The sequence below is a fragment of the Ammospiza nelsoni genome, chromosome 11 (genome assembly GCF_027579445.1).
Source record: "Ammospiza nelsoni isolate bAmmNel1 chromosome 11, bAmmNel1.pri, whole genome shotgun sequence".
NCBI classification, from domain to species: Eukaryota; Metazoa; Chordata; class Aves; order Passeriformes; family Passerellidae; genus Ammospiza; species Ammospiza nelsoni.
Genome location: NC_080643.1, coordinates 3082345 through 3104602, shown reverse-complemented (window position 1 = coordinate 3104602; position 22258 = coordinate 3082345). Strand labels below are relative to the sequence as shown.

Sequence of the window (22258 nt, the reverse complement as noted above, 5' to 3'; positions counted from 1 at the left end):
TATAATATAATATAATATATCAGCCTTCTGAGAACTTGGAGTCAATTCTCATCTCTCACTTTGTCCTGGGGACCCTCACAACAACACCCCAACATTCCATCCATGCTGCTGCAAATATTAATTAAATTAAATGAGCTGCTGAATTAATTAAAATTCAGCTCCTTTTGCCTCCCCACCTCTGCCAGGTGCTGCCCATGCTGGACCTCCCTTGTGGCAGGAACCCGTTCCTCCTGCTCGCTGCAATTAAAGAAGAGGAAACCCTCCCCAGCAGACTTCTCCACTGGAAATGGAGTTCAGGGCTGAAAAATGTTCTGCTAATTTGAAACCCTCTTCCTGAATTGCAGGAATTTGTAGAACTGCATGAAATTCACGGATTGCAATTATTCACAGCAGACAGTAATGAACTCCAGGGTTTTCTGCAAAGAACCTCCCTCTGCTCTTCTCCAAAGGCAAGTTTATTTCATTTAGATTAATTCAGGATTACTGCCTTGTTATTGTGCTTCCTCTGGAAGCCATTTAGAGTCTGTTGTCAGAAATGCACGCTCTGGGTCATATTTTGGAATTACCTGCACTTGGCAGAAGCAACAGCTGTAATTTATGTTCATAAACCTAAAGCAGGCAGCATCACATTCAATTCATTTTTGCAAACTGAGTGTTGATTTCTTCAGCCTGCTACTATCACCCCAAATGAAACTAATACCATTCAGCTTTTTATGGAAATGGAACGGGGACAAAAGCTGGGAATTGCCCTAAATAGACAAAATCGGGTGCTGTGTGTTTTTTGCAGTCATAAACATAAAACTGAGATCCATCAAAAGGCAACAAGTTTCACATAAATGTTAGATGTCACAGTTTAATTTAATACATTAATATTGTTTAATTAAAGGCTAGAAGCAGTGCTGTTTTGGAAGGGATTTTGCTGGCCTGCTTGCAGGCAGGCAGCCAGGGAGGCTGTGGCACCATGTCCAGCTCTGCAGCAACAGATGCCCCAACTGCTGCCAAATTGTCACATTTGACAACACTTAACACCAGAACTCATGGAAACTCTTGAGGCCCCCGTGAACAAAGAGCCAGGGCAGAGATGGCAGTGCCCAAAGCCTCTGGGTACAGGGAGACAGCTCCAGCCTTATGATGGCACAAATAAAGGTCTCCACTGATGTCCCTCCAGGTTTTATTTATCTGAGAGCAACTTCTGTGTTTAAAAACTGCAGAAGAAAAGCAGAACGTGGTGTTTTACAGGAACAGGACCGGAAGATTTTGTCTAATTCAGAAGCAGGTTCCTGATGCCAGGCTAAGCTTTGTACAAATCACCCCCAGTCCTAGAGGAGCAGGGACACACTCCTTAAATCACACCACCATGGCAATCCTCCTGCACACCCTCCTCTTTGCTCTCCTCAGTGTCATGCCTGGCCTTTGGACCCTCTCTGTCCATGAATTATCCTGCCAAGCACAGTGCGGGAGAGCCCTGCATTGTTTTTTATACAATTTAACCAGCACACTTGTGCCGTTTCAATTTATGACTAATTCAATAGTGCTTTAATGGGTATTGCTGGAAAAAAACATTTATATGTTGTTGGAAATCAATAGCTGGGGGTGTGGGTGACTTCCAAACTCTCCCCTGCGAATCACAATCCGAAAATACATCCACTATCACCCTAACCCTCACAAATAAACATAAACAATGATGGCAGTATCTGCTATCCCTGGTAGGATCATGGCTGCTTGGAAAGAACCTGGAAGAACATTTTCCTTTTCTTTTCATGTTTTCATCTGCTACTCTTGCCCTCCAAATTAACTTTTCTTTCTTTCCTCAGCTGTATCATCCCCATGGCTGTAACACACCTCAACTGCCCCTTTGCCAACATTTTCAGAGCATTCTGCTGAAGCCTTTTAGTATTTTAGCATTCCCAATTTCCTATCAGTACCTGGCTCTCTCTAAATCAGACCCAACTCTACATTAAACTGAAAACAAAATCTGACCATTGACCTTAGAGAAAGCAGCACACTTGCCCTCTCAGTGCTCTCAAACCATCACAACAAAAAAAACAAGCAAAAAACCCCAGGCCAGCCAGACTTCAGAGACTTCACAAGTGTTTGGGTCTACAGCTGACACGACTGCATAAAAGGACACACAAAAGCTTCTTGTAAGATTAAAACAAATAAACCAATGTAACGTGGTACCTTTCATTTTCCTGCAGCTGCTCACCTCCCTTCTTCCAGGAACATTTGGCCTTGGGGAAAGCTTTGGGTTTGCACTCAAAATCAACTGTGCTGCCTATCTGAACCTGGATCAGTCTCTTCATTGGACTCTTGGAAAAATCTGGAGCAGAAGCTGGAACAGAAGGGGTAGTAGCAGTGAAATAAAGCACTTTTAGTGACATTAATGATACTACTAGTTAGCACTTACACGAGCACTTCTCAGACTCCAAACATAATTAACACCATTAATTAGTTCAGACAGATCTTCTATTGGGCAATTAGGCATTTCCTCCTCCTTTTCTGTACCTCATCCTGCTTCCAGAGGTCTCAGCTGTGCAGCTGAGCACCCAACAAGGCAAGCACAGAAGGTGAAAGCCACCAAAGCTCAATGAACCCAGATTCAAGTTCAGCACCTGCCCAGGTGGATGCTCTGCTGAAGGGAGCAGATTTATCTGATCAATCTGATCAATATCACACCAGCAATCTCGCTGCACCTCACTGGAATGTTCCCAGTTCCATGTGCCAGTGCCTGTCAGATGACAGGAAATGACAGTGCAGCTCATTCTGGGTGAACTTTTCATGAATTAAGTTTTGAGAAGGCTCGTGGCCTCTCCCTATGTAACACTGAACTTGGAAAGGAAATTCAGTGTTTGAGACCTTCCAGAGGTCTGAGCTGTGCAGCTGAGCACCCAACAAGGCAAGCACAAAAAATCAAAGCCACCAAAGCTCAATGAACCCAGTTTCATGTTCAGCACCTGCCCAGGTGGATGCTCTCCTGAAGGGAGCAGATTTATCTGATCAATCTAATCAATACCACACCAGGAATCTCGCTGAACCTCAGGGAACTGGAATGTTCCCAGTTCCACATGCCAATGGGTGTGAGATGACAGGAAATGACAGTGCACATCATTCTGGGTGAACTTTTAATGAATTAAGAGTTTTGAGAAGGCTTGTGGCCTCTCCCTATATAACACTGAACTTGGAAAGGAAATTCAGTGTTTGAGACCTTCCAAAGGCCTCAGGAGTGCAGCCCAACAGGGCAAGCACAGAAAATCAAAGCCACCAAAGCTCAATGAACCCAGATTCATGTTCAGCACCTGCCCAAGTGGATGCTCTGCTGAAAGGAGCACATTTATCTGATCAATGTAATCAATATCACATCAGGAATCTCGCTGAACCTCAGGGAACTGGAATGTTCCCAGTTCCACATGCCAGCGGGTGTGAGGTGACAGGAAATGGCTCCTCCAGGGCTGCACACAGAGGTTTTTAACCCCAGGGTGTCCCTGAGCCCCCACAGGAGTGAGAGCAGCTGATGGAGCCAAGCAGCACCCCCAGAGCACACCAGGGGTTTTATCCCATCCCTGCTCTTCCCCTCGTGAATAATTTATCCTGTTCTGCATTAAATGAATGATTGGCCTGAAAATCCTCAGGCAGCAGATGACTCAACTCCTCTGCTCTGCAGATAAAGACATCAGGTTGACAAAACCGTTTTATTTCAGTGACAGCAGCCGAGTGAGTTAAATCTGAGGTGCAATCTGAGGGGGTGTGGAGAGGGATAATGAGGTTTGTGTTTTAGTGAAAAAAAGGAACATCTTACCTACAACCCTGAGCTCTGCACTCGAAGAGATGACACCATGCTTATTTTCAGCTATGCACTGGTATCTGCCAGAATCTGTCAGATTTAGATTTGATATTGTAAGTGCACCATTTTCAATTTGGATCCTTCCCTGAATATTAAGAAAAATATCTTTATTGATGATATATTTCCTGTGAAAAATTTAAAATAAGTAAGGAATAGAGATAAGACAGCATAAATACAATGAATAGGTTAAATGCAAAAGCATAATAATGAGAACAGTTCTAGAAGAAGTGACAGGACTGCAGCATGGTACAGCAATGGTGATCAGATATGGAGATTCATGCAGTGCACAAAGTAATTCTTCTAATTTGCCCACTTGCACTGAGGTCTGGCAATCTCAAATGCTCTTTATTTCTCCAGAAACACTGACAGAATCTACCAGCCCCCTCAGACAGACCAGAGTATCCAAACTGTGCAGATGGCACTGGCATTTCACACCATTTAAGGGATTTCACATGTGCCACTCGCTAATGAGCTCTAACACTGCAGAAAAAATTCCAGCAGCCATTGAACCAAAGGCACAAACTGAAGTGCATGGAGCCAGCTCAGCTTCTCAAGTACCTGGGACTCCTCACCTTGCTGATTTTGGGAAGCTCAATTACAGCAGGAATGACTGATATGAGTGGCAGAACCGGTGGCAAAAGGAACCAGGGAGGAAGTCAAAGCCAAAGGAGCAGCAGCTTTGGGGAACAGCTTTGGGGAAAACCAGGAATGCACAAAACCCCAAACTGCCTGCCCAGAAGTGTTTTCTAAGTGCTGCTTTTGGATCTGGCCCAAGCGCAGGGTGACTCCAGGGCAGCTCAGCTCCTGAGTGCGAGGGGCTCAGACAGACAGTCAGACAGACAGACAACAATCCCAAAGGGGGAAAAGCTGAGTGCCCATGCCCTGATCTCCTCTGCAGCATCCCAAGCTCTCTCTTGGGGAAGATTTGTTCCTGAGTGGAACATGTTTTGAAGAAGACCCAGCAGGAGGACCAGTGAAGGAGCAGAGGACACCGGATCCCTGCACACACACAGCTCCCATGGTCCTGCCAGGGCTGCTTCCCAAATTGCTCCCTCACTGTTTCCCAGGGAAGTCACAGCCAAAAGGCTGGGCAGCATCACTCCAAACTGGACAAACAGGAGACTGAGTGATCCCAAGGTATTTTTGTACTTCCTGAGGTAAAAGGAGCCCACTGCCTCAGTGGCTCTGTATGAACAGCAACAATGCTCTTAAATCACCCACAGAGGGTTTTGTGCTCCCTCATTAACCTGTCCACAAAGCACCACCACTCCTTTTAGCCAGCAGGGATGTAAGAAATGCTTTCCAGTGCTCTGCTCATTTTTCAGAACCAGCCAGTGAATTCACCTGAGCAGGCCCTTTCTCCCCAAAACTCAGTGCTGAGCACAAGGCTCTGGCCAAAGGTAGAAGTGTCTGCAGTTCATATTCCTGATAACCTGAAAGGGGCTGCTTTCCAAAACAGTGAGACTTAAAATCAATAAATAAGGGGTATCAGATCCTGCTCTGCATTTCTGACCTTTCCCCTTCTAAGTTCAACTTCTCTGTTATCAAATGCATTACTTTCAATTAATTTACTGTGGCAACTGCAATAAAGCATCTATGTCATGTTGCTGTTTGTATTCCATTCTTTGCAACAAATAGCGGTAAACCCTTGAATCTTCAGGGGTTTTGTCAAGAAGTTGGAAAATATTTTCTTACTGCCTTTAATGAAACGCCAGCTGCAAATATAGTAAAATAATTCAAGCTCTCCATCCCTTATTTACAGTTCTTTATTTATATCATTATTAAACTTCCTTCTCCAGTCATTCCTTACATGTTTCATTTTGTGGTCCTACTGTTTTTGAGTACGTTTTTAGCTGGAATTTTTTGTACAGCATAATTTGTCTTTACAGCTGTTGAGGCTTCATCAGGATGCCCTCAAAAACCACAAACCCAGTATCAAAACTCCTCTTGGCTAATACCAGGACACTCTGGATGGATGGATATTGTTAATTGTACACAGCACCGCTCTTTTCCAACAGAATGTTACCTCTATGGCCAGCTGCTCTCCATTCTTCAGCCACCTGTAGGAGGGTTTGGGCTTCCCACTGGCTCTGCAGTCCCAGGACAAGGTGTCCTCCACAGCAACCTCCACATCCTGTATGGGCTGCACCCAGTGAGGCTTTGCTGCGGGGAGAACACACAACAAACACCTGCAAACACAACTTACTGCTCCAGGTCACAGCAATGGGCACACAACTCATCCATTTTCTGCACAGGCTCATCTGTGCCAACACAGCTTCCCACTGGTTCTGCTCTGAGCCCCCTGATGAAATAAATCACTTATTATTCCTCTTGTACATTTTTATTACGAGCACTAAGCCAGAAGAAAACGGAGAGTACAGATCACTGAAGCTGCACTGGTGAAGCCAATATTAAAATCTCAAATGATTAAACAACATCATTTTGCAATCGAGGCAAACGTAAGAGAAAGGCATTAATGGCAAGAGTGAAATTAAATAAGTGATGTGGCTAAATCATCAAATTAATGCTGGAGAGAATCCTTTAAGTCTTAAAAAAAATAATGGTATGTCAGCCTTAGTGCTAAATACCATTTAAATTGCTTTCTAATGCAAGGCAGTACTTAACTGGATGAAAACATGGATATATGAGATTGTTTTTGAAAGCAGAAGTCTTGGCACAGAATTTGGGTAATGCAAAGCAGTAGAATGAAGTTCATAAAAATCACTATTTTTTAAGCCAAAATTTGAAGCAATTATACCAGACATCCTTCAGAATTACCCAAAATGCAGTTAAAACTGTAAAGATATTTAAAACATCCATTACAGCTTTCACAGGAAGTAGAAAGCTCACTTGGCAAATAAACATCAGTGCATGAAAGACAACAGTAATTTATTTTTATTCCTTTAGTGCCATTTCACACATCAGTTCAACACTATCTTATAGGTAATTTGTGAATTTTCTTTGAATTTATTTAATTTCCTAGAAGGTTTATCATCTCAGCCTATGCTATTTCTCCAAGATGAATTCTGGACATGGCCTATGGAAAAGAGCAGATGAAAGAGCAGGATGAAACTTGGCTGCAAACATTTAGCTAGAATTTTCCAGAGTCAATTTGCTTCTCTTAAGTCAGTAATTCAGGAAAGTCTCCTACCACCCTCATGTGGAACCAACAGGGAGAAAACAAGTCCCTGGTGATGTAGGAAAACATTGTTTACTACACGAATTTAGGAAGGACAGGAGGTCAGATTAATTCCCATGGAACTTCTGACTGCAATGGAGCTCAGCAGCAATTAACTCAGGCCAGGGAAATTAAAGATTTGCCCATGGGTACGAGGAGAGTGGGCACAGCCAAGAGCTGAACAGCACCAGCCCAGCCAGGCCTGGGTCAGGGCTGGCACTAATTCCATTTTAAAAATTCCTTGTTTCCCAGCATGGAAATTTCCTCTCATCCCAGGCTCTGCAATGCAGTGAAAAGACCCCAACACGATCATGTACAGCACCAGGCTTTTATGATAAAGATGATTTATCTATTTATGATTTATGTGCCCATATTTAGGGTTAACTGCTTACAGAAGAACTTGCTGAAATGTATTCACTGAGGTTTGAACTACCAATAAATACTATACAATATACTACTATGCTATATTAGTATATAGTAGTATATTGTATAGTATTTGAGAAATAATATATCTATATAGTATTATATACATATTATATATTGTATATATATAGTATTATATACATATATATAGTATTTATCAAATATAGATATAGTATATAATACTATATCTATATTTGATAAATACTATATATATAAAATAATATATATAAAATAATATATATAAATATATGATAAATACAATATTTGCTGACAGTGAAACCCTCTGAATATTACCTTTTTTTTTTTAACATCCATATGAGGTTAAGACCTTTCACCGATGTGGAGATAATTTATTTTTTGCACCCTCTTTATCAAGGTCAGCTGCCAAAGACAGGATGATTTTTGTGTCACATGGATGTACAATTTCACTGGTATTAATTTGGGTTAAATCCTCAAAGTCCATGTTACAACACTGAAGTTAAGCCAGCCCTTGCTTCATCCCACATTGTCACTGGGAGAATTTTCATTTCAAGGGAATGAAAGCTCAGGGCTCCATGTAATGAGCACTTTGCACACCTAAACATTTACGCAACATTCAGCACTGCTTGAATTACTGATGGATCCATACATGTGGAATAATTAACATCTGCTGCCCACCTCCACTTGAAAGCAGGTTAAATATAAACTATTTTCAAGTCTAAAGATCTTGGATTCAATTCTACCAATTAAAAAATCATCGTCTATTTAATCATGTTTTAGGACTGTGTCAGGCAGTCTCCATGGGAGGGTCTCCCAAGTTCCCACACAACACAATAAAGCAGAAATGTGAAAACAGAGTAAAGCAGAGCAGCTTCCCAAGGCACAGGGTGAGAAATTCCGGCTGCCTGTCTGTGCTGATGGAGACTCCAGTGATTTCCTGGAGGAAAGCTCTTTTTTTCTCTTCCAATTCCTGATGGAGGAGCTGAGCAGGAAGAGAAGCACCATTTTCAACCTGTCTTAGAAAGAGAACAATTCCACCAACCAGCTCAAAATCGAAAAGGCGGCTCAAGAGGGCAATTCCAGCTGGGAATACTCTAACTCCTGGCCAGGATAAAGGTGCTTCATGTGCAGAAATAAAGTCAGATATCAGAAGCTCTGTCATTGCTCTGATGCTCTGACACCCTCCCAAAACAGGAGTTTGGTTTGCCAAGCCCAGCTCTGCCCCTTTTTGTTGAGCTCTGAGGACATCTGAAGGACTCCGAATAACCAGCTTTATTCCTCTCAAGTTTTAGCAGATCTTATTGCCCTAAAGATGTGATTCCACCATCATTGCCACATCCGTGCTCCTGAAGGAAGGCTTGCTAACAAAGCCTCATTTTCTCCTGGGGTTTGTGAATTATTTGTGGGCTAACCACGCACAGTGCATCACAACATGTATTTTTATGTATTACAACATGTATTTTTATGTATTATTTCCCTCAGAGTGAGAGAATTCAACAAAAATCTGGTTTTAATTCTGTAGGAATGGAGTGAAGGGAAGGAACCTCCTGGAACTACTGCAGAGTTATTGTGAAACCTGGATCTTCCTGAGGAGAGAAAAGGAGTCCCTTCTTCTAAAGCAAGGAATAGGTAGGCAGCACATCCTTGCTGAGATTTAAAAAAAATACACATTGTCCTGTAAGCTGAGAGGTTGGAAGTTAATTTTAAAGGAGTTCACAGTGCAGGGTTTGAGGCTGTGATAGGAATCTGTATTTTGGGATGATATTAAGAATTCTTGGGAACTTGCTGTGCAATCTTCATGAAAGATTCATCTGGAGCTCCCCCAGGATGACATGCTTGTAGGTAAAGTGATTTTCTGAGGCAGTTTAGCCGTCAGCTCCATGGCCAGTCACCTGGAAAAGCACCAGCCTGGATTTTGCTTCACTTGTTTTAGCCTAAAATATTCCTTGCAGTGCTCGTGGTCCCAGAGGCAAGGAGAGAACAAGTGTGTAACTTCATAAAGAGCATCCCAGGGAGAGGCCTCTCATCTTTTCTCGTGGTTGTGATGACCCAGCCAGCTGAGCCTGCAGGAAACAACTGTTGCTCCATTACACTCCAGGCCTCCCCCGTAGGCTAAAAGGGAAGGAAAACCCATTTTTTCAGATTTTACAAAATCCTTTGTGATGTCCTGGGGGTTGATGTGAAGGAAGAACGACTGCAGGGATGCTTCTGGCTGAAGGAGTGACACTTTCCAGAGGCTGGGCTGGGATTTGTGAATTATTTGTGGCCTAACCACGCACAGTGCAGCAAAACACGTATTTTCATGTATTATTTCCTTCAGAGTGAGAGAATCCAACAAAAATCTGGTTTTAATTCTGTAGGAATGCAGTGAAGGGAAGGCAGAACTGCTGGGAGCCAAAGCCCCTGGGGAGCTCCTCCAGATTCACACAAAATGTTCCATTCTTACACTTGCACTCTGACATTTCCACCAGGAAAGCTGGGCTGGAACTCTCTGAAACACCTCTGGGGAGCTCAGAAGCTGGGCAGGAAAATCAGAGCACAAAGAACTTCCCAGAGCACAAGAGGGGAAGTTGTGAAGCAACCAGGAGAAAAACCCACCCCAAAAATGTGACCTGCAGTTTTCCTGCCTCAAAGCCAGGCTCTGACACTCCCACTTATGCCCGCAGCAGGGATGAACTCTGCTTTCACCTCAGAACTCCAAGGATTTCAAGCACAAATCACTTTTGTTCTGCTGAACCAGCTGGGCTTGGAGAAGCAGCTGAGACATCTCTGAAAATTTCATTTTTTGGCTCTCATTGGAAAATCAGAATGCCCTCAAGCAACAGGGAAAAGCTTTAGTATGTAAAAGAAGAAAAAACTGTTTATCTGGGCAGCAAAGAAATGGTATTATTAGACAGCATTAACAATTAAACTCTGGGTGATCAAGCTCAGCAACTCATTGATATTATTCAATCATTTGTAACTTTGCTGTTTATATTTTGAAGACTTGCCAAGCACAAGACCATCAGATAAAACCTCTAAACAGAGAAATTCTTTCACATACACAAATAACAGTTTCAGTTTAGTTTTGCTGATAGATTATTAAAAAAAAAAAAAAACAACAAAATATACCCATATTTCTTAACACACTAAAAAAATGAGGCAGATTCTACTGATTCCTGGGGGATTTTGTCTTTGTTACCACAGACCAGCACTTCAGAGCACAAGGAGAACAGCAGCAGAATTTCCTTCTCCTGTCAAACATTTTACCTTGGTACTGCCAAGCAGGACTGCTGCTGTATCAGCATGGGCTAATTAAGAATATATTTCCTTCAATTACACCTAAAATTAATTGCTTTACATATCTTTACCGTGCTTCATATTTAATTGCATCCTAAAAGACAAAAATGAAATTGTTTCATCTCCTCTCATTTTTCTCTGCCATGGAACACCTCTGTGGATTCTTTTTTTTTCCCCTGTTATCTCTTTATGGGAAGCTAAAAGCGATGACAAACGAACAGGCTAATAAAGGGAAAGCAAATTATTTAAATCTTCAGGTTCTACATTCCATCAAAGTTGGATAATCTTCTCCTATTTTTAGCACAATCTGAGCTCTCCTGAGTAGAAAACTGGCATTTAACAAATGTTGGAACTGTAAAAAGGACAAGAAACTGAACATTTGATGTCAGGCTTTTCTTGATAAAATCCTTCAGGAGAGAAAAGGAAGATTAATAGTCTGTGAGTACTGTAATGAACCCAGAATATCTGGTTTAGAATATCTATTTTAATTATCAACTCCAACTATGGGTGGAGAGCTATATTTAAAACACACCATAATTATAATAAAACAGACTCATTTCATTTCTTTCAGGAGTTACAGATGTGATAGATTTATAGGAATTCTTGGGAAAGTGACTATGGACAGGAGTGAAGTTGTTCAAGGACTTTGTGGCTTCAAGGCTGTAATTCATTATTGGATGAAAAAGGAAGGCTTTTAACCAAACTGTTTATGAACTGGAAAACCTGATTTTCAGATTTTAAACTTTGCAGTTTCAGGTCATAAAACAAATCAGAATAGGAGTGTTTCACTTTGTACCAGAGCAATGAATGTTTCAAACTTTGGTTTAGGACCAGCTTTATGTTACATTTCAAAGAATCTTTAAAGTTTGCAAAGAAAGAAAAACCTATATTTCAGGGACATGAATGATTTTTATCAATACTTTTTTCTGCATAAAGATTTCTTTTTCATATTATTTCACCACAACAACTTGCAAAACATTAACCCCAATCCTTCTCATACTGATTTCTTTTGGGGTCAGGCAGAAATGTGCTTTGTTCTGCCCAGAGGAAAATGAATGTTGTCACTATTGAAATAAAAAGACATTTGTGCTTTTGTAATGTTTCTATTTTTCCATGTTTGATAAGCAGTCTTGCCTTAAACTTCTAAATGTTCTAACAGCAGCCACCATTCCCTAAAAACAGCAGATTTGTGGATTTTTGACAGCATTGGTATTTCTGGCAGATGGGTGATTTTTTACTCTGTGTCTTCAGTTTATTGCATTAGTTTCCCCCAAATCCTCATCTGCTTTTAGAACAACTTCCTTAAATATTGATATTTTATTGGAAGGCTGACTGGGATGTGGTTAGATTTCCTCACCAGACAGATTTCTGGGCTCTGGCACCAGATGAGGTGGCAACCCATCAGAAGACATTATCTTCAGTTATAAAACTTTGAATTATCAAGAGAAGTTATAAATGCTCTCATCCCGAATCCAGGCTTGTTGGAATTCTAACTGCAACAACAAAGCAAGCACCAAAAGAAGAAAGATTACTTAGATCTATTTAATTCTGCAGAATGGGTTCCATGAAGCAGAACAAATGAAATGAAACAGTTGGAGTGCCATTACTGCCATTACAGCTCTCATTATTCTTCTCAAGATAAACATCCATATCAGGGATGCCTCCTAACATGGGCAGCCACTCCTCCTGGAGTAGGAGGGTTCAAATCCCTGTCTGGATTTGCACTGAAAAGGTTCCATTTGTTCCAATGATTCCATTGGTACAGAACTGCAGATGAGTTGCTTTTGCTCATTAGCAACATCCTTTATTTCATCTCTGTGGCCAGAGCAAAGAAGAATTTGGACAGCAGGGCAGGAACCCCAGGAATGGCACTGCTGGAATTACAAGGACTGATGAACAAATTCACTCTACTTTATATCTGATTTCTCTATTTTTTACCTACTCTAATTTATATCTTATTTACAGTAATGTATCTCACAACTGTCCTGATTTAACACTGCCATAGGAATGTTGAGGCAAAATGATGAACAAACCCCAACTCTGGAACTTTCAAGCAAAAAATAAATAAGGTCACTTAATAGAACCAGATGCACAGTGCCAAGTTTGGCATGGCAGAGGACACTGGCAGATGAAGCAGCTTGGATTTGCTGCCCTATGTCAACCACAGGATTTCTCAAAAAGTCATAATTACAATCAGTGCATGGAAAATTTGTGCTGCTTCAAGTCCCCTGCCCAACCTGACCCTGAACATTTCCAACAACGGGGCCTTCATTCAATTAGATTAACTTGGAAGTTGGAAAGGAGAGAAATTTTCCTTCCTCCTTATAAAACCTATTGTGCCTTAAAGTAAAATCTTCAAGGACCAAAATGTGTGTTGTACCAGCCAGCTGCTCCCCATGGAGAGGCAGTGAAGAACCTGCTCTGTGCCTTTATCCAACTCTAAACCCATCTCCTTGCTCAAATATTCCTCCATGAGGGAAACATTCCAAGGCAGAGTCAGAATCACTGTTTAAATTGCCATTGAAGTAAAGAAAATTATATTTGCTGAGATCTGGCTTTAACAAAAATTGTCAATTACCACTTTGTTGCAAATCACTCTCGCTTTGCACCACCACCAGTGTGCTTTGCTGATACTCATTTCACTCTATAGCCTCAAATGCACAAGAGACTGCTTTTTTTCCAGCTATAAAATTTCATATTATTTCATTTCCTATACTGGATTATATCCTCCCATTTATTTACTCATTTTAAAATAAAATTGGCTGTTTTGAAAGCACAGGATTGAGAATATCCATCAGTAATCTTTTCACAAAGCAAGACAAAATTTGTACTTGTCATAAATGGGAGGCCTAAATGATCCCCCAAATAAATCCAATTGACTGAAAATTGAAGGTTTCACCAATGGACCAAAAAGAAATGTTCTTAAAAAAAAAATAGTGTTTCCATCAGAGAAAAAACCAAGCACAAGCACACTGTGCTTTACTCTCAGCAATCCTTGTGAGCTTTTAAGCCATTTCTTAGAGACCTTACCAAGAAACTACTGCAGAAATTCTCATTTTCTGCAAGCACTTAAAATGCCACAGATTTTCAAGCCCAAATGCCCAATGGAACTGCAGAAAGTGGAAATTCCAGAGTACCCCAGAGCAGTTTCTGCTTCATGAGTAAAGAAAGGAGGGATAGACAGACCAGAGGTTTCCTACCATAGTAAGTGAGACGTCCTCTTGCAATGTTTTTGCCCCTGGAGTTTTCAGTAATGCATTCATAGAGCCCTGCATCCTCCTGCTGGAAATCAGGGATTTCAATCATGCCATTGGATTTCCTCAGCTTTATTTTACTTGGAAATGGCAGCCCGTCAGTTCTTCTCCAGTTAATCTGAGGCACGGGGCTAAAGAGAGAGTAATGAGATTTTAAACAGTTTTGCTTAAAGTCCTTGATTGTCATAATGAGATACTTAAAGCAAACTAAATTCAGCAGTGACTTGCAGGCTGTGTTAAATGCAGTAACCACACTGTACATGACAGATGGTCAGACACTCAGGCACCTGATTTGCATTCCCTGCTGATTCCTACGTTGCATTTGTGGTCCCAAATTTGTCAGGAATAACTCTGTGAATGCCAAATAATTGCAACATTTCTTGTAAATCAGCAGTGGCCTCCCCAGAGGATGGGTGTGATTTACCAGAGGCTTCCACAGAGGAAGAATCCAGGCAAGTCTTTTGGAATTGCCATCCTCCAGCAGCCTTTAATGCTCTGGTTTGCAAACTTCCCCTCTCCTCTCCAGGGAGCCAAAGCAACAGTGTGTGATCAAGTTATCAATCTGACATGGGCACCTGACAACCTGCCTGCAAACAAACCCCACACTGGTAAATAAATACAGTTACAGAAACACAAATGCATTCTCAGATCATCTGTGAAAGAGAAAAGGTATCAGCTGTGATGGAAGCATCATTCAGAAGAGAAATGCATTTCCGTCTTTATTTTGGCCATAAAGAAAGAACAATATTATGAAAGCATCAAGTACATTTAAGGGGAAAATTCAGACAACATTCTCACAGGCTTCAGCACCATTTCCTTGCACAAAGAAAAGAGACTTAGCTCAAAGGTCATATGCAAAACCACAGAGTATCTACTCAAGTTAATTTGAAATGAAATGTGAATTCCTGCCCTGCCAACATACACATCTTAATTCTAAACAAAATCAAAATACACTTCATGAGTCTCTGCTCTCTCATTTCAAGGCAGGAGCTGTGATGACCAAAATCAGGGAAACCCCAGAGCCCCACAGCTCTTGTGCAGGTGAACCCAAAGGTGCTTCACCTTCCAGTGAAGACGAACACTTACTTTCCCAGTGCGAAGCACTCCAGCTTCACAGTGGAGCCTTTGGCTGCTGCCAGGGTCTCAGGGAACTGAACTTCTATTTTGGGCTCGTATTCCCCCATCACACCTGCGTGAGACAATTGAGAAGGTCAAGTTTTCAAAGGGTTTTCTTTCCCTCTCTTGCAATTCAAGATTATTTCTCTGACTATCTGCTTATAAAGGGAAGCACAGTGATATCAGGGACAGAGTTAGGATGCAACAGGGTTTATCTTAGAAGAAAGTTTGGACTGTGGGAATTGGAAATACAGAAACTTGCACAGACACTGAAGGGTTTGATCTGCAGCCTTGAGAGATGCTTGGATTGATGTAAAAATACACATAGACATTAAGCAGAAAAATAATATAGTTCTGTTTCTATAGTTGTAGGTGAGAATATGCCTCAAGTGATAAACTGTACTGATAAAATGGTGGAGGTTTTATAATCTAAGGGTGGGGTTGTATGGAATAAACTAAGAGTTTACAAGTTATGATAGAAGCATATGTGTAATAGTAGCCCATAAGATAAAAGTATCCACAATGCAGCAGAAGTAAGTAAAGGTGATAGGTAAGAAAAGCAAAATAAACCCTGTGGCAACTGTCTATTGGGTTAGAAAGTTCTGTATTGCCTTGTAACAAAGAACTTGTGACTTCTCTGAGCTATGGCCGAGTTCTTGCTCCTCTAAAACCTCTCAGCCTCTGAGACTGATGTTTATCTGAGCAATAAATCATTCTTAACCCCATGGTGGTCCCATTCCTTCATTACAAAGGTGTCACCCTTTATTACAAAGGTGACAATGACAGAACAACACAAGAGAATTTATGCTGCAAGAGCCAAAAACTCTGGGAACTGAGTTGCTGCAAATGCAGTCAGGCTCCTGGCAGCTCCCTGTTGCCCTGTTCTTCTAAAGTTCTTCCAAGCCTTCTGATGTTTACATTTTTGCAATGCAGTGTAAATAATGATTGTTTTGCATTCCTTTCTGGAGGAGGACAGAACTGATGGACTGTCGCTATAGGACATGAAACAACATGAGGACACACACCGCTGTTCTCAAGGTGAAGAGAAAAGGAGTTTATTATCTGACTCCAACGTTTACAGATTTCCAAAAGTGACAGTGGATTGGAGGGTGACAGTGCCACCTCTCCAATGACATTGAACTAGACAACAGTCCATGAAATTTCTCCTCCTCCATAAAAGAATGCAAAACAATTAACTATTTACAGAAAGTGTGTGAGAAACTTCGTTACAAGAATGTCAACATCAGAAGGCTCAGAAAAACTTAATCAGGGCAACAATGGACTGCTGGTTTGACCAGTGTGGTTGGAGAGGTGGCAATTTCATCCTCCAATCCACAGTCACTGCTTTTCAAACTCTATAAATACCGAGGTCCAGAAATAAATGCCCTTTTTTGCCTCAGACATCTGCTCATTCCGTGTTGTAGCCATGATATTTTCTGAAAAATCCTTTCCTTAGGGTTCTTCCTCCTGAGAAGATGAGAAGCCTCAGGGACAAAATGTAAACAATGGTTATCTGCTGCTGTGGAATGCAACAGGTGCATCTGTGATTGGTCTCGTGTGGTTGTTTCTACTTAAGGGCCAATCACAGCTGGCTTGGACTCTGTCTGAGACCAAAGCTTTTGTTATTAATTTCTTCTTTTTTCTATTCTTAGCTAGCGTTCTGATGTAATCCTTTCTTCTATTCTTTTTAGTATAGTTTTGATATAATATATATAATATAAAATAATATATAATATAATTATATTACATATTGTATATTACATATTACATATTACATATAATATATAATATATAATATATAATATATAATATATAATATATAATATATAATATATAATATATAATATATAATATATAATATATAGTATATTGTATATTGTATATTATATTTAATATAACATATATAATAAAATAATAAATCAGCCTTCTGAAACATGGGAGTCAGATCCTCATCTCTTCCCTCATCCTGGGCCCCCTATGAACACCATCACACCATGCGTGTGTCCCCTGGCATCCATTCCATTCCATGCCATTCCATGCCATTCCATGCCATTCCATTCCATTCCATTCCATTCCATTCCATTCCATTCCGTTCCGTACCGTCCGTGCGCAGCACCAGGGGCGTGGGGGAGCCCAGCACGGGGCTCCTGCTGGCCCTGCTGGTCACCACACAGCTGTAGTTGCCCACGTCCGAGGGCTCCACCTTGGCAATGTACAGGTGCCCTGTCTCCTGGGACACGAAGCGCCGGCTGTCCTCCTGCACGAACGACGGGTACTCGTTGAAGATCCAGGCGAACGACAGGTCTGGGTGGGGAAAAACAACACAAGAAGAGGTGTTTGGTAGGATTTTTCCACTTTTTTTTTCCCTTCAAAGAGTACTTTATTGCTACACTTGGCAGCACTGATGCGGCATTCCACTCTCTGAAAAATCCCTTCGCCCAAGGTTTTTCTGCTGGGAAGCTGAGAAGCCTCAGAGAAAAAGGAAAACAATTCTTATCTCATTTGCTTCTCCTGTGTTTTGCTTCTTTGGAATGTGTTTGGAGATTGTTTCATTAGTTTCATGTGGATTGTTTTGACTCAATGGCCAATTGAGGCCAAGTTGTGTCAGGACTCTGGAAAGAGTCAGGAGTTTTCATTATTATCCTTTTAGCATTCTCTACGTATCCTTTCTGTATTCTTTAGTATAGTATAGTATAGTATTCTTTAATATATTCTAGTATCATAAAATAATAAATTAGCCTTCTGAGAATATGGAGTGAGATTCATCATTCCTCCCTGCCACGGGGATCCCTGCAAATACAATACACTGCATTATTTCCAGTACTGTACTGTGTAACAAACAGCCAACGACTGAGAAAAATACATTTTAAGAAGTACCAGAAATTAGCAAAACCCCCCATTTTTTTCACCATCTCTGGGATAGGGAAAAGCACACATGCAAAGGTGTTTGATAGGATTTTTCCACCTTTTTCCCCTTCAAAGACTGCTTTATTGCTATATTTGACAGCACTGCATTATTTACAGTACTGTACTCTGTAACAAACAGAGGCAGTGACAGAAAAATACAGTTAAAAAAGTACCAGAAAGTAGCAAAACCCCCCATTTTTTTTCTCACCATCTCCTCCAGCAGAAGAAAAAAAAAGGCAAAAGAAATCCAGAATATTAGCAGGTTTGCTTAAATCTACTTCTTTTCTTTTTTTTTTTTTTTGAAATTTATTATGCACAGAAATAGGAGCAGACAGCAAAAACGAGAGCAAACTTTGCTAAAATGGAAAGATTATTCATTCAGTAGCTACTTAACTGCTCAGCCAGATGATTAGCAGGTAGAATCAGGACAGCAGAATCCACGTGATAAGGATGTCAGAAGAAGCCTAAATTCCCAGTAGGGCTCATCACACAGCAAAACTATTTTTTTCATACAAAAATCCATAAAAAACTCCATTAAAAACATTTCTTTGTGTTGTGGCCAAGTAGCCCTCCCTACCACTCACTATGATTATGTGAAAGGGAAAAAAACAAACCCACACCTCGAAAGAGAAACGAAGAAATTTGGCAAAAAAATCCACTGCACTTGTTTTGTTTCCTGAGCATCACTCTGAGCCTTGTGTGGCCAATTTTAATTGGCAAAAGCCCCTTCCTGTGCCAGGCCACGAGTTTGTCTCATTCATTTCCTACAGGATCAAAGGAAAATAAATTTTTAATGGCGTTCTAGGCAAGGAATAATTTTTTTTTTCACCCACGTGGCACTTATACAAAGATTACAGCTTCTGGAGGTGCTAATTAGCAATGATTACAGCCTGATTGACCTCTCTTGTGTTGCAGTGTCTGCAGCACTGGCACTGCCCCCACGAAATGGAGATCAGCCCCTCCTGCACAGCTTTAATTTGAGGGTGCACAAATGTGGGTGCACCATGGAATGTAAAGGTGACACAACCTGAGGCCTCAACCCCTCCCCAGGCTGCCAAAGCCAGCAGGACAATTCAACACAGGGCAAGACTGTGCAGGTGGAAAAAAACCCCCCACTCAATAAATGAAATTATTAAGATATTTATGGGCTGCCTAATGCAGAAAAGGCATCAAATGAAATGGCTGATCATTAACCTGCATTTAATTTTCTTCTATCAATATTTAAACCTCTTTCCATTACGATAATTCCGCAGCAGCGGCCTGTGCCAACCATTAACAGGCTCAGGAGTTAAACTTCTGTCAAATTTAAAAACATTCGAAATAAATGAAGATAAATGAATAGGACAAATCAATAAATCAATAAATAAGTATTAGAAATAAATAAATAAATATTATAAATATTTATTGCCAAAACCAGAACCATAAGGAGGAAAAGACCTGCAAGACCATCACCTCCATGGACCTCAGGATCACCAATGGCTTTCACCACTATTCCTTCCTCCAGAACTCAGAGGTGTAATTAATTTATGGAAAGAAAAGCAGCAAGGATTTGTTATGAAATAATGGGGGAATTAGTGCAGTGGGAAGCATTAAATTATTTTGAAAATAAAGAAAAAAAGAGAGCACACCTGAGGGGTTTGAAGGGCACTACGTGGTCTGAGGGAAAAAGGAATGTGGGGTCTTTCTAAATGGGAAAGGCAGAAAATAGAGGAGAATTCTTTCTGCAGAAGAGCTGGGTGGACACAATGATCTCAGGGCTGAACAGGTCCCCTGAAGTTAGGGACCAAAAAAAGCCAATTTTCTCCTCCACTCCAAACTGAGACACCCACAAGGCAGCTGTGGGTGACACCAGCCTTTCCTGCTTCTGCTATTTATTGAACCACCTGTGCTTCCTTCCTCAAAACATTATGTCATGCTTAAAAATAGGAGGAAATAAAAAGAAGAAAGATGTCCACAACAGCGTGGAGATCTGGAGATGCAGCAGGAAAAGAAGCAGCTTCATTTCATTGCTAGGATATTGGGTAAGTCAAGAATAAACCCACTGAAATCGATCACTGGGATTATGGCAGCCATGCAAAGTGGATTCCAGTTTAATTGGGGCCTTCAACCCATGAATAAACACCCCTGGAAACCTAATTCCCCATTCAACACTTATTTTAACCGACCCCTTTAAAAAAGGCTGGGGTATTTCTAGCCCTGTGCCCCACCACCTCATTTTATATTTATTGTTCTTTACAAAATTGCACTCTTACTTTTCAAAATAAAAAAAAAAAATCATATTAAACAACTTGTGGTGTGATTTATTATGTTTACACCATTTGCCTGTTGCTGATCTTGGGGCACCTCCAGGGACACAAACTCACTCCTTTTCTGTCAATTACAAGTTTTCAGTTGATTTTCTGTTATAAATGGAAGTAATATGTCTCTCCTGGGCTTCCTCTGAGTTCTGAGCCTTTGCTTTCCAATGCATTTTTTCCTTATTTGGCAACCATACATGGATAAGGTATTGGAAATTACAGTTATTACTCAATTTTTATTTGTTTACTACGTCTTGGTTGGCGGCCTCTCTTTATTTTGCATTATTTGATTATTATTTACTGTGCAGTTTCCAACACACTCAGCATGTTCACACTGTTCCAAGCCTTTTGTGCACCTAAGTGCTCAATTAAAAAAAATGCTTATAAAATTACCTGTCATTTTTAAACCTGAATTCTTTACAAAATTCAACAATTAAATCACCATGGCCTTTGGGGTTTACCAGGGTCATTTCCTGCCATTTATGAACCTTAAAAAACACCAAATTACTGTTGTTAAAGGAACATAAAGGGGTAAAACCCCCACATTTATCGGTTTTTAACTATGTTCAAAGTCAAGGCTAAAGTTTATGAACATCCTTTTGAAAATATGGCTTTAAATAATATTTAAAGAATTTTAGAAATATAGAACTTAAAGAAATTACACATTTTTTCTGAATGAGACTGAATCACTTCACTGGGAGATTGTTTACAGAACCAGGGTGATTTTACTTCTTGTATTTAAGTGACAACAGCAGTGGTGGAAACCCCAAACTGTAATTAAATTCAGAAGTTGGAAAAGCAAAATTTTGGGGGGAAAAAAAGGCACAGAGACCTATGATCAAAAGGAGAAGAACAATTAACAAAGTTAATTTTATCCACTATTTGCATAAATAATGCCAGCTCTTGCTCCTTGTCTTCTGGGCCATCACTTCAATAAAACTGCTTAATAGCTACCTGCCAGCCCCATAATTCACACAGAACTGAAAGTTCTAAAATAGCCACAAGAAAGTGAACAATGTTCTTCTGCAACAGATTTAAAATGTTCCAAACTGACTGGATTTGAATTAGCCAAGTGGGTGTTTCCAGAAATAAAGCTGGTAAGAAATGAAAATTCTTGATTTTGGGGGGCATGGAGCTGATGGAACAATACTTCAAGGTTAAAAAAACCAAAAAAACAAAAATCCAGAAACATAAACAAAGAAAAAAACCAACCACCAAAACATTAAGAGGTTTCATGTCAATCATTAATCCCCAAATCCCAATTATATCAGCATTTCTCCAGTTCTGATTTTACACTATTCTGTAGCAGAAACACCAGGAGAAGCTGAAATATCCTGGAATTTTGTGCCTCCCAATGGCTCTCTGCCCATCCCACAGGATGGCACAGGTGGCTCCTGGAAAACTGTTTCCAAGAAAGTAATCAGACAGAATTTAGCAATGACAGAAACTGCAATTAAAACCATGGAAATGTGCAGCAAACAGCTATTTGGAATGATCTACCTTAGGTGAAAAGTGATGGAAAAGTAACACTGATTTTGAGAGGATAATAACAGACTCCCTAATTAAGGCAGAAACCAATTAGTTCATAATTTGGCCCAATTTCAGCTGCAAGTGTGATGAAATGGCAGAAAAGGGAGTTTGTGGATGAGCATCACTCACTCAGAAGGGAGGAGCTCTGGGAGCTCACACTGAGCATCCAGGGTGGGATTTTTGGGACAATCACCCACAAAAATGTCCATTTCTCACCACGGCTGCAGCAGTCTGTCTGCACAGGAACCTCCGGGAAAGTGCAAACAAATTACCTAAAAGCAGGAAGTTAATTAATGAGGTAAAAGTGCAATTAAGGTCCCAGAGGATGCTCTGGGGTGCAACTGTCCCCACTCACCTCCCTGCAGGCAAATCCTTGGATTACACTGCTGTGGGACTAGGATAATGGAATGTCAGTGCTCCCAGGGGCATAACTGGTTTTATTTTACATAAATTA

The 22258-nt window shown here is 40.7% G+C and overlaps 1 protein-coding gene across 1 annotated transcript in view; it reads right to left on the bottom strand.

Moving 5' to 3' along the window:
- Nucleotides 1-22258, bottom strand: part of LOC132078192 (contactin-3-like) — a 78590-nt gene that overhangs the window by 24373 nt on the left and 31959 nt on the right. Inside the window, exons 3-8 of the mRNA XM_059480204.1 lie at nt 17171-17374; nt 15041-15143; nt 13901-14085; nt 5868-6004; nt 3797-3926; nt 2182-2332 (exon numbers count right to left, since the gene is read on the bottom strand). Of these exons, the coding sequence (XP_059336187.1) occupies nt 2182-2332; nt 3797-3926; nt 5868-6004; nt 13901-14085; nt 15041-15143; nt 17171-17374 (910 nt within the window). The remainder of the gene's footprint in view (nt 1-2181; nt 2333-3796; nt 3927-5867; nt 6005-13900; nt 14086-15040; nt 15144-17170; nt 17375-22258) is intronic.